General features: G+C 29.7%; 2 protein-coding genes across 5 annotated transcripts; both read right to left on the reverse strand.

Moving 5' to 3' along the window:
* Nucleotides 1–1046: 1046 nt before the first annotated feature.
* LOC111302095 (uncharacterized) lies at nucleotides 1047–8970 on the reverse strand. 4 transcript variants are annotated; one of them, XM_089758442.1, is made up of 9 exons: nucleotides 8758–8970; nucleotides 8559–8610; nucleotides 7830–7903; nucleotides 6740–6841; nucleotides 6104–6247; nucleotides 4371–4422; nucleotides 3772–3845; nucleotides 2857–2991; nucleotides 1047–1390 (listed from the first exon to the last, which is right to left on the reverse strand). In XM_089758442.1, exons 1-9 carry the CDS (start codon nucleotides 8901–8903, stop codon nucleotides 1348–1350), a joined length of 822 nt encoding a protein of 273 aa, XP_089614568.1. In that variant the 5' UTR covers nucleotides 8904–8970; the 3' UTR covers nucleotides 1047–1347. The 4 variants fall into 4 exon arrangements, with proteins under 4 accessions (XP_089614568.1, XP_089614569.1, XP_022753771.2 ...); XM_089758443.1 differs by having other exon boundaries at nucleotides 1047–1385; nucleotides 8758–8969; XM_022898036.2 differs by having other exon boundaries at nucleotides 1047–1385; nucleotides 2902–2991; nucleotides 8758–8963.
* Nucleotides 8971–11709: 2739 nt separating this feature from the next.
* LOC111299368 (ras-related protein Rab7-like) lies at nucleotides 11710–17539 on the reverse strand. The gene is made up of 7 exons (XM_022894528.2): nucleotides 17187–17539; nucleotides 17048–17074; nucleotides 16718–16817; nucleotides 16450–16596; nucleotides 14481–14561; nucleotides 14252–14397; nucleotides 11710–12096 (listed from the first exon to the last, which is right to left on the reverse strand). Exons 1-7 carry the CDS (start codon nucleotides 17237–17239, stop codon nucleotides 12033–12035), a joined length of 618 nt encoding a protein of 205 aa, XP_022750263.1. The 5' UTR covers nucleotides 17240–17539; the 3' UTR covers nucleotides 11710–12032.
* Nucleotides 17540–19061: the final 1522 nt, after the last annotated feature.

A 19061-nucleotide genomic window follows, 5' to 3' on the forward strand; every position in this document is an offset into this window, starting at 1 on the left:
GATAAGTCAAACTTTCCAATTAACACATGACATTTATATTTTTAATTAATATAAGGTTTACATGAAAATAAAATTATATTAGTTAGATCTCACGTAATGTCTAAATCAAAAGATTATACATTTTGAAAATTTGAGGAGGATTTGTAGATTTTATTTGTTCAAATTTTGATTTATGCATTTTCTTAAAGTTTGAATACTAAAACTGTAATTAACTCCCAATATACATATATATATATATATATATATATATATTGCTGCTTCTGATCTTTATAGAATCAACGTTTAGTTGCAATACAGGAATGCCAAATAAATTTTTTGAAATTTCCCGGTTCTCTTATTACAAGATCGCATTGAAGGTGGACCAAGTTGCCATAATGTTCATTGGATATTACACGCACCTCAAAAGCCCCACATGCTCAAGGAAACAATGAAACCATCGACTCTGCATCTCCCATTTCTCACTTCAATCGTCTTTGTCATTGGCATAATAGTACTATAATTTGGAAACTGTTCTTGCAATATTATGTTATCGCAACGATGAATGATCTTATACAAACAATAATTCAAACAAAATTTAGATAGTTGAGATGGTTAATACATGACCAAGAACAATAATCTGTCGTTTTTCCTTCAAAGAAACGTGATTGTCTCGTCATTTCATCTGCTTCTTTTGTTTCTCACTGGAATTTCCTTTTAGGTGTTTCTCTTTAAAGATTTTCTCACTTCATACTGGTGTTTTCTGTGTAAATTGCTGGGGAGAAACCAAATCTCTTGATGTGGCAGAGATTTTCAAAGGTGGTTTAAATTATATATATTTCGTGTTTGATGTGTACACACGATAATATTAATATTTTACACGTATTAAATACAAAATAAAAATATAGATATACGAATTATCAAATCTACTAAAAGTAACATAGAATATTAAGTTCTTACCACTCTTTCCGCGCTCTCAATAGTAGGATAATATTATTTGTTCCAGACTTACAGTTTCAATTTCCTCTGAAACTAGTGGCTCTGACCAAGTTCAGTCATGCTCACAAATATGACTGAAATAGTTAGGATGAATATTAACAAATAAAAACTACCCACCCATAACTATCATGCTCTTTTCCAGAAGTGAAGTTTCACATTATGATGATTGGTAGACAATGTTTAGCATCCAAATTGTTTGCAATAAAATACAGGAGATTTGGCAATGCGGAGTTTGAATTGTTCATATCATCAAATCTTGGGTTGATTGATGTCAACATATATTCAACTAAAAGAAAAGTAAGTTACCGTGCCATGTTGTTGCTAGAAAATCATATTAAACCAGTGAGAAATCTTCCGCATATCAACTTCTTGTTATCCTGTTGACCACAATGTGCTCTCATACCTGCTTTCTGCCCTATCAAAAATAGTAACACAATTCTTATGTTCTCATGCATAAACAAACAACCAAATTAACAAAAATGTAAATAAATAATGAAAAAAATAAACTAATTTCAGGGTACATCGACTAGATTACAATCAACTACACAGATGACTTGTTCAACCTCTGCATCTTGATTGTAGGTCAAGTTTAAGATGTTCGAGTTAACTCCTCTGGTACGTTGGCACAGTCATACAAACACATACCATCCATTATATCTAACAATTTATCAATAGTTATCAAATGAATATTCATGTAAAGCTGCGTTTCTAGGCATGATTAAAGTTTCTGAAGCAAAGAACTTGCCAGTGCCTACAAAGAAATCTGCTGCTAAGAAGAATTTGAAGTCCTGAAGTAGGATTTCTGCTTTCTTTCCCAAGTTTTCTTTTCCTATTTGGCTATTTCATTGTGCATTTTATAGTTTTAAGCAGCAGATTGCAGACAGGAAGGGCCACTCTTTTGCATCTTCAGATGTCAGTAAAGACTTCACTGCAGAAAAAAAAATCTCACCTTACCCAATTTAACATGTTACTTCTCATACTGCTGAGGTTTTTTACACAATTCCATCTTGATTCTAGGTCATATGAATAAAAGGGTGACTCAGCATACAAGACTCCCATATTGCATGATCTGATGTAACCCCTCCTTTGCAGAGAGGCTGTTTCAACTACTTGAATCCATTGTTATCCAGTCACAATGGACCACGAATTTTAAAAAGCTGGGGTTTAGCCTTAACTCTACGCTCTTAAGCATATTTTAAGTCTTTGAGATATTGTCCCACAGATCAGACAAAAAGATGATCATGTCAGGTGTGTTCCCAATGGGACTAGTTTCAGTTTCAAATTAACAGACTCATATGGTACCGGTTAGTGATAACATGGTTTCCTGGAGTTTACTTGCCCCTTGGTATGAAGTTCCATGGTACCAAAAAGTTTGAAATTTAATATGTTATCTGACATGCTTTCATTGGCCTATTTAGTGGGTGAGGTTGCTGCCAAAATATTGATTCAAGGTGCATCAGGAAATAGAGGAAATCTAAAGATTTTAAAACTAGATCACCATTGTGACAAAACAGAGCACTAAAATCGTTCAGGTTCAGCTGCTAGTACAATCTACTTATTCCAGTTTCAGTCCAAAACAAACCTTTAGGCCTAAATTTCCCTTTCCTTTCTTTTATTTTTTTACCCTTAAGAAGGCCCTCCATAAATAAAATAAAATCCAATAACCATTTCAACCTCTAACAAGTTGAAAAGAAATGCAATCTATCATGCTACGTGCTAAAAATGATCTTGTGCCAACTTTAACCAGACACACCAGCATAAAGCAGGACTGAAGATCTAGTTTCCTCCATATTAAATGCAGTGAATTACTAGATCGATCAAAGACATTACAAGGTAACAGGAAAACGGAAATTTCTTTCTCAGAAACCTGAAATTACTTACAGGTAGATATAATAAAGCTCTGAACAAGTAGCTTTGTATACTTGCCTGTTGTGTTGTGTTACCAAAATGAGGTAGAGTGGATCTTGCCAAGTGAGCTGCAAGAGCTCTTTGACAATGTAGGCACATGTAGTAATGCTGAAAAGTTGGAGAAAGAAAATATTAATACCTTTGGCCAAAAACCAAAAGAGAAATATCAGTACAAATTTGGAAGATGATGGTGCAAAATATCTAGCTTGCACTCTAAGCTGTTAAGATGAAAGCATGCACAGAAATAAAGATTTTCTCTCAAAACTTGATCGTAATATAATCTTTACTTTCTTATATGATTGCTACCCTCTTGTATTTTCATTACAACAAATGATCCCTTACTCCATCAAATCTTCATGAAAAGGATATTAAGCATGATTCTATAGCACCAAACATCTGTTGTCTTTCAAAATTTACAAACCAGCTAGGAATTTGTCATTGCCAATGGAAAAGCATGTGTTTGGTTTCCCTTTTTTATCTTTAAATTTTTGTCTTTCCATTATATTGAACCTCATTTTAGTTTTAAAGTTTTGACATAAATTAGTTGCGACTCTTGAAAGAATGACCCTCCACCCATTCTCAGAAGTTATCATCTTGAAAAGTGGAACTGTATTTGAAAAATGAGATAAGGAGTTTCAACCAAAAGTTAAATATTGAAATGAAATATGTTTATAACAGAAGGAAAACATATTGCACAAATAGAATCAAAGAAAAATAAATACAGTTGAATACTATATGCCAAAAATCTTGATATGTTCCTTATCTTTTTTTTTTACTTTTTAAATTTCCCATTTAAAATAAAGTGAAACATTGCTTCAATTATAGGACATTAAAGCCTTAATTCAGTTTTAGCTTGTACTAAAAGGTGGGAAAGAGAGGAAAGCACACCTGCCAAAACATATCAGTAGGGCTATCCAAAAGAATGCACTAACCCAATTTGATTCTTTGTAGGCAACCCAGACCTGGAATGTATTTACCAAGGGAAACATTAATATTATCAACAAGTCAAAATGAAGGACAAAAATAATTAACTGAAACAGTATTTCCCAACTTCTATTAAGGAATGTGATGACAACCAGAATTATTGTAAAATTTAGTATCTCAAAGGATCATAAAAGGAAATTCTATAAATATAATTTTTTGACCTTTTTAGTTGTATGATGTGATACTTCAAGTACCTAATTTTCGTGTGAAATGAAGTGGAGACATGGTCCAAGACTACAAGTTATAAATAAAAATCCTCAGTTGGATTCCTTTTTCTATCTCAGAAAAGCAAAAGCGAAACTCAAATGTGGACAACAATATAGTCTTTTTAACACTTCAGATACATACTTTGCATAAGTTAAATTTTATGATCTCAAGCTATCATGAAAAACAAGTTTGTTCATTATGTATTCTAGAAATGATCGCATTCTAAAATTTAATCTAGCACCAATAACTAGTCAACAACAAAGACTTAACTTCATATGTTATCATTTAAAACATACCGACAGAGCCACAACATTTATATAGAAGTCAATCAATGTAGCTGTCATCCACCTGCAAATAATTTAGTAATTTGTTAGACTTTGCTAACAGATAAGCAACCCATGTAAAGGGAAAAGCGACTGCAATGCACAGATGTGCAAAGTGATCCTGCACAAAGCAGACATTGCACACACATTGTGTGCTTCAGTGTCAGCAATAAGGAATTTCTCCATCTGTTTAGAATTGCACCATCAATGACCGGAAAGAATTATTAAGGCTTCCATGATGAAGAAGAAACCATAAACAGGATAGATACATGATATAGCAACAGTGAGAAAATAAAAATGCATGTGTTCTCCAGTTTAAGTGTTTAAAACTTTAAATAATAAGGATTGTCAAGCCTTTTTACATATTGTTCCCCTACAGTCTCCAGTGATTTTTACAAACCTTGGAGATATAATAATCGATGGAATCATGTCACAAATAGTTACAATTACTATTTATCTTACGTATGCATTCAGTTTCACGGTACTAATTAGCCAATAACATGAATTTAAAACCATTATTTATTTATTTATTTCTTTGTTTGCAGAAACATGGCTGAGAAATGATCGAACAGCATTTATTCTAAACAAATAGGATGCCTAGTCTACTGCCACCACTCCCCGCCCCCCTCCCCAGTGGTCTCCTAAAAAAGACAAGAAGAAGACTAGAATCACCTCTAGATTAATAAATTCTTTTATTTGATTTCATTAACTGAAAAAGAGAAGCCTTCCTATTGAAACCATTGAATGAGGAAACATAATTTGGCTATCTCGTCCATGTTCGCTACAAAGATCAGCTTTTAAGGTTAATATTCGAAATCTATGAACAGCATTTATATCTCTAAAAAAATGTGGTTTCAACTTATGGCAATGTAGAGAAAAGTGACACCTAATTCAAAGAATGTAACTTAGCTTTGAATGCTTCAAACAGCACCAGGCTAATACACAAACAGTGTTTTCCAAGCCATGATAGGAGGGCAAGCATGCGAAGGGTAGAGTTCAGTAGAATGCCTTTTTAAGTTTTCAGTGTCAATACATCCAACATCAAACTAATTGGCAATATGTGGAGAGAATTGAAGGCAGCAAAAGCTGCAGGTGAGGCCTATGTCTACATTGTGGGATACATAGTTTAATATTTCCCTTAACATTCAAGGTAGGAAATATTGCAGTGATTGGATGCACGGTGATCACAGTGGAACACCATAGGCTAGGTTGGAGTTGACTGATAAAATATCTGAAGCATCCAGTATTACACGATATATTCACACTGAGTTTCTCCATAAATTGCCAATTGATTTGTAAGCTAGAGTGTTGAAATTGCTACTCGCTCAACCTGGCCTACCATGTTTCATCATGACTATGGTTTTTACATACAAGACCTTCACTCTGTGGAGAGGATGTTCATATATAGAAATGAAAAGCAGAGTAAAATAAAAAAGAAGCTAATGCAAAGGAAAAAAGCACTGATTAGCCCTTACATGTCTCAAATATTCATATCATTCAAGGAATCAATCTTAAAAGATGGGGTTGCAAGAGCTACAAAGAATATAGCATCCACTCAAAGAAAGCATAAGGACCTCACTGTCTAGTCTGTGCAACGTATATGATTGGATTTTCTTCAAAAAATGATAATTTTTTTTTGATACATTACTCCAAACTTCAAGGAGCAAAATTGCTCATCAGAAAAAAAGAAAGAAAAAAAAACTTACGGAGTTAGGAGCTCTTTTCGGAAAGGTGAACCATCAGTTAAGAGAGTGTAGATCAAAGTTCCCAGCATCAAGAAGCCCAAAACACTGAAGAGGATTCTTGCAATCACAACAGGGGAATGCTTCCTCTTTGGCTTTGTAGCATCCCTGGACGAAGAGAATTTTCAATTTATAAATGATAAATTAATATATGAAAAGTAGATAGATACTTAAACTTCTATTTTTAGCCAACAGCCAGAAATATTTGCAGTGGTCACATATTCCCTCCTTTAATTCATGAATTCTGTATACGCTAACTGAAAAGTGTCATTATTAAGATAGAGATTCAATGGAAAATAGAACTGGTGTGCCATTCCTATTCATCAAACTAGATGCCATTATATGAAGATTCTCATTATGTGAACATAATGAGATGACGAATGGTGCGACATTTATGTAATTTTAAAAGCATAAAACCTCATATTGGCCCACCCATGCCAAATATGTTCATCCAGAAATAAAAAAAAAATCCTGTCTAACCTAGTACAATCAATAATTTGAAAAGGTTAATTTAGACTAAATGCAAAGGGCACATTAACATGTTATTGGAGACTTGAAAGATAATTTTCTAATATTATACCTAGAGATTTGGATACTTACATGTTTGTATGGCGCAATAAAACCTGATAAATGGGATCTTGCAAAGATTCTTGAGGAGACAACTTGAGAAATTGTATAAAAAGGTAGCCAGATGTCGTAATGCTGGGGAAAGAGAAAGGTTTAAAAATCGAATTGTAAATCATAAATTATGGGAATGGTAGAGAAATATAATATGCAGATCAATACTCAATAAAGCAAGGGCAGAAATGAATAATGATGTAATGATCACCAAACCAGCCTGTCTCAAACTTTGCCAGCAAAACCCATTAATAAAGTAGGGGGAATGTTCGCCTTAGATCTCACGATGGTGTTATTAGGATACTTCGTCATGTAAGGTATGTATCAAGTTGTCACTACAATTTGATTGCTTTGGGTGAGTTAGCTTCTCGGGGGTACACATATTATGATAGTAATGATTGGTTAAAAGTGTACAAGAATGGTAGTGTGATTCTACAAGGGAATAGGGTCAATAATCATTTGTATATGTTTGATGGAGGCTCAGTTGCTAGATGCCTGTGATGAAAGAAAAGAAGAAAGGTAAGCGTGTTAGCTTTGCAGATACTGTTGAAGTGTTTGGAGATTCAAGTCAAGGGAGGATTTGTTGGGATTTGCCTTGAATCTCAGAATCCCACATCGAAAGTTAAGTGAGTTTGAGTTTGTCTTGTATTCCACATTAGGAGTTTAGTAAAGGTATAAAGGGTTTCGCCCTTATAAATAAGATGTTTTGGTTTTAATTTGGTAATCCCAGAGAGTCAGACACCAAGAGAATAGCTAAGTGAGTAGGCTATTAAAGGGTGTAATTGGGTTTTGGGTTAAGTTTTGAGTAAGTAGTTTTAGGAGATTTTTCTCATTCTAAAAGTCTCACAATTGTAAAGATTTATTTGATAGTGGATTAGGTTTGGAGTAGGCCATTTTGAGTTGGGCCGAACCAAATATATTTGTGTGTTTTTATTCTTGATTTGAGCTTGTTATTTTATTTTATGTGTGATTGCTGCGCGTGGGTGTTGTTTTTCCCAACAATATGCTCCTTGTTAAACAACATATGAACTATACTGCAGTTTAACATTTAGATAGAAAGACAGAGACATACCTGCCAAAACATATAAGCAGAATTACCCAAAGTGTTGCACTAATCCAACTTGATTCTTTGTAGGAAACCCAAACCTGATGGATTATAAAACTCCATAAAGAAAAACAAATTTTTTTCTCTTCAATAGAAAATTAAAACCAATTTTCTCCCTTTTTTTTTTTTTTTTCAAGAACAGAACTATAATCAATTTTCTTTCTCTACCAACAAAACGGTTTACTAACTTACTGTTAATATAAACCATACAGTTAAAATATACAAATGCAGAAGCAACAAAGTTTTTACATACATAGGAAATCATCCCTTAAAAACATTTGACTTGCAAAATCCTCGGACACATACAATAGGGTACTAGGTTGATGATAATATGAAAAAATAGTACCTATTTGAATTTCTCCCTCAAAGTTATCAAAGTTTCACCAATGAACACAATGTTAACTACCCGTATCTTACAATTGATCATTCCCACACCAAAAAGACAAAAGCCAACTATTAACCATTGATTTTCTTTGCAGTTAAAAAGAAAAAAAAAAGTTTCCAAGGAATGTGTGCGTGTGTGTGTCTTTATATATATATATATATATATATATATATATATATATATATATATATATACACACACACACACGCCCCAAAGTTGATGTTAAATGCTTACTTAATTTAAGAAATTTCAATTCAACACTCAAGAACTGTTCTAAGTTATTGAAAAGTTGAAGTAGATAGTGAACATACCGCCAAAGGCACAATATTGATGTAGAAATCAACCAAAGTTGCAATCATCCACCTAGAGATCATTAATGCATAAAAAAGGAACCCAGTAATCTTTCGTGATAATCAAAACCCAGAAATCCTCAAGTGTATAAAAACAATACAAAGTTCAAAAAAAAAAAAGAAAAAAAAAAAGGAAGCAACCAAGAAAGAAAGAGAGTACGGTGTAAGAAGTTCCATGCGGAAAGGGAGGCCATCAATGGAGATGGTGTAAATGAGAGTGGCTACCATCAAACAGCATAATACTAAGAAAAGAGCTCGTAAGCCATTCACTAACAGAGAACCCACCATTGCTATTTCCTTTCTCATCAAATTGTTTTACAAGTAATGTTGAGAGGAATCAAATGAAAATAGGAGGATAAAATATGGCGAGGATGAGAGCACGTCATCAACGACTTTGGGCCAGCCAACAAACCGCCATCTAACTTATTTGAGGGTTAAATACAAAAATGGCCATGTACCGGCAGTTCAGTAGTTAAAAAAATGAAATTTACGATCTGATACGAAAGTTTTATTTTGTTTTTTATACTTAGATTAATATTATTAATCAAGTTATTGATATGATATAAATATTCAAAAAATCATTATACATGTCAAAAATACCAAGCTATTACTATATCATTATTGTCACATCATCATTAAAAAATTTTTTTTTTTTTTTATTTTTTAAAAAAATTTAGATTTTTTAAAAATCTTTTGAAATTTTATTTTAATTTTTCAATTTTTTGAGATTTTTAAATTTTTTTATTTTTCTTTAAATTGTTTTGAATTTTTTTAAAATTTTTAATTTTCTTTTAATTTTTTTAAAAAACTTTAGATTTTTAAAAAATTTTTTAAACTAACATTGCAATGATAACACTACAATTACTAAACGTTTTTAACACAGGATTAAGATTTTAGTAAGTATTGATGTCACATCAATAATTTAACTAATGATATTAATCTTAAACATAAAGTGTATTAGAGAATGAAAGTTTAGATATTTAATTATGAAATATATTTTTTAAAATATTAAATTGATAAAAAATATATAATATATGGGTAAATTTTATATTTAACCTTGAGTTTTGTTTACTGATTTTTTGAATTATATTTGATGTATAAATTGTCATTTAAATTACATATTGTTATTATCATTAATGAATAAATTTTAAAAAGAAAAACTGAAAGTACTAAGATATAAATAATAAAAATTAATTTTATTTTAAGGCCTTTTTAACTTGCTAGTTTATTTATTGATTATATAACAACATAAAATTCAATGATAGTATATAGAATTTATATATTATTAATCTATCAAACATAAACTTTTTTTTCAAGATTTTACTTTAGATAAATTTGATTTTTTATTTTTTAAAATTTGATAATTTTAAATATAATAAAAAATAAAAAAGAACAAAAAAGACACAAACATATATAATTTAAAATTTTAGTGAAAATATATGTAAATTTAGAAAAATAAAAAAATGTGTTCATATTTAACATATCAATATAAATTATGATATGATAATTTTTAAATTTTATGTGTATTTGACATAAAATAAATATGACTTATATACATAAATTGTGAAATCTTAAAAATTCCAATAACATAAGGATTAAAACAAATTTTTTTAATAATTTTCTTATCTACTTTTAAAATATAAAATAATATTTTTTATTTATTTGTTCATCATTGCATGCCATATCGGTATTAGTTGCTTAACTGATCACCTATTATTATGTTACTATAATTTGATAGGTCATAGTTGAGTGTTTGAGTTGTACGATATCATTTAGATATATATTGCCAAAAATTATGAAACATTACATTCGTAAAAAAAATATAAAATAAAATATTGTATTCACGTTATAAAAAAAAAAATTTCTAAAATTAAATTCCGTAAAATTAAAAAAAAAAAATTGGAAAAGAGTAAGGATACAAATAATCTTTTCAAGTTTTGTGATTTACAAGTTATAAAAAGCATAAAGGAAATCGTAGATATGAATGAACCAAAATTATTAAAAGATACATTGTTTTATGTATATATAAACCGCAATTGGGGAAGATAAAATAAATTTTAAATCTTGAACTAATTGAATGCCACTTCCTCAATTACATGAACTACATGGTTTAAACTCTAAATTCAATCATAGTTATTAATAGAAGCAATTGATGTACGTTCAGTTTTTTAGGTCTTCCAAATTGTCAAATCCTTTATCTTGTTATTTCAATGCTGATAATGATATATTGATTATATTTAATGCATAAGATAATGAATAAAATAAAATTATAATTATTTTATATTATATTTGATTTATATATCAAGAAAAAGATAAAATTATAAAAAAAATTAATTATTCTCTTAATATAAAATTATTCAATTCTCTTGAAATGAAAAAAAATTATTTTTAATTCATAAACTTACATTTTTTATTATGCCTTCAAAAATTATATTAATAATTTAAATTATATAAAATTTGAAAAAATTTAATTTTGACCAATAAATAAATTATTTTATTATAATCTTTGCACAGATCGAACATAAAATAAGATAATATTATTTAATTTAATTCTATTTGTAATATCATTTTATCTTATCATAAGTTGATGTACCAAATACATCCATAGACTCTTTTTTCTTAATATGCATTTCATGTTATATATAATAGAGGTTACTACGAATTGATATCCTAAATCTGATTGTGAAAAAAATCCTCATATCTGGTATTGCAAAAATATAACAATAATATTATAACTACTGCTACTTAGTATGTGGAAACCCTTCTTCTTTTGTTTGGGTGAAAAGCAAATATATATATATATATATATATATATATATATATCCATTACTTACACCTTGCTTTAATCCAAACCTCTAGTGTAAATGAACCTTGGTTTTATGAATCAAAAAAGCTAAGATATATATATAGATATATATATATATATATATATATATATATATCCATTACTTACACCTTGCTTTAATCCAAACCTCTGGTGTAAATGAACCTTCGTTTTATGAATCAAAAAAGCTAAGCAAAGTAGAAAACATCCATTCAAACCAAAGTAATATATCAGCCAATGAAGGAAAAGGAAAAAGGAGAGACAGAAGAAGCATGGCAAAGGCAAAGGTATGATAAGAACCATCTTCATGAATCAAATATCCATTAAAACATGAATAATCATCTCTTGGGCGCAAGCTAATCCAAATATTATCATTACAACATACATCCCTCATTTAAAACTCAAAGCAAAGTAGCAATTCTACAAATTTTGACTCTTAAAGTTCATCTCTACTCCACCCCCCCCCCCAAAAAAAAAAAAAACCAACAGCAAATAATGCTTAGATCAAGGGAGTTTAGAATACAATGTATACAAAAAATGGAAATCAATGATAGGAACCAGAAAAAATGGAAGCATAGGGCAACCAAGAATAAAGAGAGTTTGCCTTGTAATCAACATGCACAACCACCTTTTTGCTCAGTCTCAGTCACAGACTCTGGGATGCCCTGGAAATATCTGCAATCATACGCATGGATATCAGTTGAAGAAAACAAATTATGAACTGCATAGCCTGGTCAACAATCTTAAAAAATTTAAAACATCTATGCACAGAAAAAGTACACAGACACTGAATATTTTTAAAGGCGAAAGTGGAAGAAGAAACAGTTTTAATGTAATTACAAGTGAAACAAAATTGCCCTGAGAGAGAGTGACAGAAAAGAATCCCATGATCGAATTTTAAATATAATGATTATCTATCAACAACAGAAATATGAAAATCTATTACCTACTGAATGCTAAATTAGTAAATTTTCTTCTATATCAATTACACAAGAACATACCAATGAGTTATCAAATATGTAGAAAAAAGAAAAAAAAAAAAAGCAAAAGCAAAAGAAAGCAATGACAGCATCTAAAACTCAGAAAAGAAACATTGCAGCCCATATTAAGCATGGTAGAAGAGCACCATGGAATGCAAGCATACGCACATCCACACACACAATCAAATAATAAAGAAAACTATAACAGAAGAAATAGGTTGTGAGTAAGAAGTAAGAACTATGATCATAATTATAAGATCTAGACGGCTGTAACAATAAGCCATTTCTAATTGAATAAGGAGAACTTTTTGGTAATAAAGAAATCGGCCATATGATAAAAGACATATTCTTTGAACCAACATCATAAGTTTTAACCTTGACTAAGAAAGTACACCTTATCATGATTCTTATGAAACTATTTGCTTCCAAATTTTATTTCTTGTAATTTCCAGTGGTCACTTAGAATTGTTTCAGGTCAGCACACCCATTGATCTGTCTAGATGGACCTTACCATTTATTACATAGTCTACTACATCTTTCCTAAGCACAAAAGTATGATTGATCTACTTAAGAGCTAGGATTATGGTAGCATATTTCCACTATATATTATTGAACCAATGTCCAAATGAGCAACTCAGTAAAGTTAGTAAATATAGGTCTACCTGAGGTATATTATACCTTTTATATTGTTTTCATTAAGAAATATATAAATTTGTCACTTCCACACAATGAATTTGATATGACAGGGCAGATCAATTAGCATTCCAAAGAGAATTTAAAGGTGACAGACACCCTTAATGTAGTCCAACTATACTCTAACAGGTCACAATGGAATGTTGGAGAAAACCTCTGTTTTCCCATCTATTAACTATATAATGTCCCAAAAACATATGCTAAAGATCACAGCTGCGGAATAAAAATGCAAGAGATAATGATAATCTCTAAGGTAGTGTTTAATATGGGGAGATCACTCCAAAAACCATGGTGATCTAAACATGATGAGTTGGTAAGCAGTTAGTGATCTTACGTGGCAATGATTTTGGATCACCGAGTGATTAGATCACTAACTTGGAAGATGATCTAATTCCCATCCAAAAATATAGAAAACTTTTATCATCAAAGTGAAGTGATATAAAAAATTAACAATAATCAATATTACCCATTTAATATGTTAATTAAAAACTTGTTTCTTTTTTAAATTGTAATTATTTTATATTATAATTTTTATATTTTCAAATTAATGTTCATAACAAGTTAAAAAATATTTTTTTTACTTTTTTTAATGTTTTATATCTAATATAATTTTTTTAATTATGGCTTTAATAGATTATTTTTATTTTCTAATTCAAATGTTTTTTACATAATTTATATTATAAAAATTTGTTTACCTAATAAATAAATATACTTATTAATTTAATAATTTAATCATATTTTATTATAAAATAAACAAAATATTATTATATTTTACAAATTATTCTTTTTATCAATATTAAAATCATTAACTTGTGTAACTATTACAATAGGTATGGTTATTTTCGTACTTTTAAATAAAATAAAATTTAATTTTTAGTAATGCCAAATATAATAATATTTAATTCCTATGAATAAATTATTGTTAACCAAACAAAATGATTCCAAATCACGAGTAATAAGATCACCTTCCTAATAAGATTACCTCGGTGATTACATTACCATAGTGATCTTGAAAATAATACCAAACACTACCTAAATTTGCAGTACTTGACAAAACCATGCTCCTTTATGGGCCAACAACACCATGCTGGAACAATAATAATATATATTTGCCAAAATTCACTCCAAACAGGGAATAGGCTTTAAGATAAGCTTACATGTCCTGCTCGCGCTCTTTTGCTAAAGCAGTTTTGGCAATACATAGGAAGGCAGCATCAACATTGATATCTTCTTTTGCTGATGTTTCAAAGTAAGGTATGTTTCCTTTTGAAGCACACCAATCTTTTGCTTTCTTCTCGGAGACCTACATGGCTCAAGACAGCACCTATGAGGCTGAGGTCTGAGGATAAAAGAAAATTAGGACGTATAGCAACAACATATCCTTACCACTCGACTATTACCACCATCTATATCTATCTTGTTTCCAAGCAATATAAACGGAAACGTCCTGGGGTCAGTGGGATTTGCCTGGCATGGAAAGAAAATGCAAACCATATCGACATTTGAAACAGATGGTAATCACTTTCTCAAATAAATTAATATATAGTTTAGATGAATGAAAAACATAAACATAAAAAGAGTAATCAACCTCAGAAATTAAATTGGCTGCTAGGAAAGATCATGCACGTTGCAAGGTCAGTAGGTCAAGTTAAGCACTGAACTGTGGGGTCAGCAACAAATGTTTTATCCAATTTCTAACTAGCTGGGCTTTAACATGATACAACTAGGAATCAAAAAGAGAAATTTCATATTCCCATGAGAATCAGCATTCATTGAAGGTGTTGTTACATGTTTACCTACATAATCTTTTTGATATGTTTATTTAAACCTATACTGCTTTTAAAAACCTGCTGACTAGTTGACTAAGCAAAGGAATGTTGGGAAAATAGGCATTGATGGCCAAAAGAACAGTATAATGGCAACAAACAAGATCAAATCAGAAAATCAGTATGCACGTTTCAGTTTATATCACTCACTCCAGTGGCCAGAGGCAATTCTCCAACAAAAGATTGGGTAAGAAATTTAGAAATTCTATATTTTTCTGTTCACAAAGTGTAAAAATTAATAAACTTGAAATAAACCGTAATGCAGACGAATCGACCAGGCAAAAGATAAAACCAGTTATGACATGATGAGTGAGACCAAAACATAGAAAAAAGAGAGTGATCCAAAAAATTTATGAGCCCAAACCAAAGTCCGACAAAACAGGGTTGAATAATGTATTTGAACTTATGCAACAGTTAGTAATTCCAAAGTCAATATAAGCAAGAATTTGAAAGCACACACTCCTAAAAAGAAGCATCCCATGTGTTTCTTCTTCCATTTGGCACAGAAAGGAAAAAGCTTTTGATCAAAGGTCAATCAACAAAACACCAACTTGCAAAAAAATTTACTTCTTGTCAGGTGTGCTTCAAAAAAGTAACCACTATTTTTTCTCGGAAACAATTTATCAAAAAAAATTTCCTTCTTTGTAACATATTGGTTAGCAAAAATGTCATTGGGAAAGTTTACTAGAGCAGCTTCGACCTTTAAGCGTATTAACAAGCCATGCCTCTGCACAAGCTTAAAGATGTAAAGAAAATATAGGTGAAAATAAGGAGAAATTTCTTGGATTCTCATTTTTCCTTGACTCTCAAGATATATATGACTAAACAGCAGCAATTATCTCAGACTTCAGCCTTCCACTAGTCTAGAGTAAATAAATTAAGTAGGCTACAGATAATGTTAGCACATAAAATTAAAGAAGTTATGCGGTTATGCCCATAAAGAAAATGAATGAATTAAAACTCAAAATCAACTCAAACATTATTAGAGTTTCAAATAAACAAAAATTTAGTAGACAGTGATGTGTGTGTGCATCGGTGTGAATGTTGCACGTGTATGCCAGGGAGACAGAGAAATGGAGAGAAGCCCTACAAGAAATTAACAAATAAAGAAACAAAGTTTTTGATAACTTATAAATAACTTGCAGCGATGCAGGACAAATTCCACATTCAGCAAGGTTGGAAAAGTTAACTTTTAATTGTATTCCACATTCAGCAAGTTTGGAAAAGTTAACTTTTAATTGTAGACAAAGCCAAAATACATAATGCATTGCTAGCCAACATCCCTTGACTAAAAAAATATATCCCTAGTACCAGGTTTATCATGTCAGGGGTAATAAAAGCAGTACAAGCCAATAAACCTAAAACACTGCACATTCTTCTCAACACTCTTATAACCAACATTGATATTATAGATGCATAACACAACTTAAAGTAAAAATGCCATTCATTTCGACATGCAGAACCTAATTCGCTGAGGAACTAAAACCAACAAGTAAAATGAAAGAATAGAGATTGAAGCAAAAACAAACCTGTTTAAGAAATTCCTCATGCCAATTATCAAGGCTATCAAATGATTTCATCACATTAACGTCGTAAACTAGCACACAGCAATCTGCACCCCTATAAAAGGCAACTCCGAGACTCTGAAACCTCTCCTGACCCGCAGTATCCCATATCTATCCAATGCAATGCCCAGAGAGAAAATATGCATAAACATACCCTCCATGACAACTTCAAAATTAAGCTAAAAAGAAAATCTAAATACCCAAAAATTTGAAAATAAAATTAAAACCCTACTTGCAGAGTGACAAGGCGATCATCAATCAGGAGTTCCTTAGTGACAAAATCTGCACCAATTGTAGCCTTATATTGCTGACTAAACTTCTTATGAACATATCTAAATTCAACCAGTTAATTCTGACAACAATGTAACTTATAAAATCGACCTTTAAATAAATAAACAAAAAAATTTTGAGATTATTCAGACAAAAATTAACAACCCTAAAATCAACGTAACCCATAATACAAAATTTAAGATCTAAAAATTATACCCCAAAAAAGAGCAGAAATTTTACACAAAAATAGAATGATAAGAAGATTAAAATTCAATTACTGTTGAAAGGATACTGATTCATCAACGACGTCTTGCCCACCCTGACATCGACAATAACCCATTAATTATGCAAATAATTAAAATTTTCCAAAAAATTCATAATTTAGTTGTAAAAAGAAACAGCCCTAGAAATTGAAATTGAGACGAACGTACCCACTATCGCCGAGAACAATGACCTTGAGCAATGTTCGTCTTCGCATTGACATGGCGGTAAAATTAACGGCAAATTTTAGGTTTTGGTTTGATTTAAGTTTTTTTTTTTTTAAAACAAAATCTTGATTATTATTACACCCTTCAATTCATTTTTTTCTAAATTTTTTTGGGTGCTTTAATAGTACTGTAGATATGGATTTACTCGATACATTTGGAAAATGATGGGAAAGAAACTCCTTTTCCCTTCTTTCTTCTTTGTTTTTCTGCACTGTCTTTTTTATTCTAAAAAAAGGACACAAATATTATTTTTTTGGGCAAAAGAGAGAAAAGAAACGGCAATTTCCATTTTTTTCACACTATTTTCTTCTTCTATTTTCTTTTATAGCTTGAAAATAAAAATACATTCATTAAAATTCGAAACTTAAATTTATAAATATATCACTTATAAAATGATTAAATTAATCAATTAAATTAAATTTTAAATTTTACTACTTATTTTTGTAAACCTATTATTTTAATTAATTAAAATCTTATATAAATATATAAAAGTTAAAAACTTTGATAAAAAAAGAAAAAATCCAAGATATATGGTCTATTCCTTTAACATTTAAATAATCTTAAACAATCGTCACATGTCTTATATTTAATTTGTTTTATTTGATTTTTTATAAATTTTGAAATGTTTTATATAATAAATTATATTTAATTACTTACCTTATATATATATATATATTTATGTGTATATGTGTATATTATACTTTTACAAGTAAGAATTACTCTCGAAACTATGTTTTAAGGTAATCTTTTTATATTTAAATTATATATCTGTAAATTAATATAAATTATTTAACTTCGCATTGAAAGACTAAATATATTAGGGAAGACTTTATTTTACTTATCTTTTACTTTTGAAACTATCTTTTACATTGGAACCATATAAATTCAAATTTTAAAAGTAAATATAATTCAAATAGAAAATAATAACTAACAATAATTCAAATAGATAGGGTTATACAAATATTTCATTTAATTGTCAATCAAAAATTATTATACAATTTATATTATAAATCTTTCTTTTCCTTTTAAGATAAATACGTTAAATATTCATATTTTAAAACTTATTATTATGTCCTTTATTAATCACTGTTATAAATAAATAACTCAACCCTCAATAATTTTCAGAATATGTTATAGTTTTTCTAGCATTTAGAGTTTTTTTTTTTTGTATTTGTATTTGTATTTTTTAAAATTTTTTTGAGTAATTATAATTCTCATAGAATGAAAAACGTTAACATGTTGTCACATTTTTACATGATTCAGATTTATTGTTTATCTTTTTATATCACTTCACTATATTTCTTTACTAATTATTTTAGACAATGCACTTACATATATTTTTTATAAACAAATCTAGCAAGAACCACCCTTATTTCTATCTTATCGTAGCCATAAAAAATATTGGAGATGAAGTTGTGATACATTTCCAGGCTGCAAAACTTTGTAGCAGATTAGATGTCTAAGTGTTGTGTAAGTTAAGCATGGTGTTGTTTCTATTATGGATTACCCCATTCCTTAAGAGTCATTAATCTATTAATGGCTGCTACAGTGGGAATTACCTTTTATAGAATTGCGCTATTTAATTTTATTTATTTAGAATTTAAGATTTGTTATAGTTTTTTTTTTTCTTTGATTTTTTTAATTAGCATTTGATTTCAAATTAATATTTTTAATATCAGTATTCTATACATTTTTAGAAGGTCAATGTACGTGGTATTTGATTTTAAATGAATAATTAGAATTCTATGCACAGCACAAAATTGTTATTGTTTTATAACATGACTTGCATTATGTTTTAGATGTAGTGTTTTAGTTTCT

This window comes from Durio zibethinus, chromosome 3 (genome assembly GCF_047325235.1).
Source record: "Durio zibethinus cultivar Kanyao isolate XHJ-2024 chromosome 3, ASM4732523v1, whole genome shotgun sequence".
Taxonomy (NCBI): domain Eukaryota; kingdom Viridiplantae; phylum Streptophyta; class Magnoliopsida; order Malvales; family Malvaceae; genus Durio; species Durio zibethinus.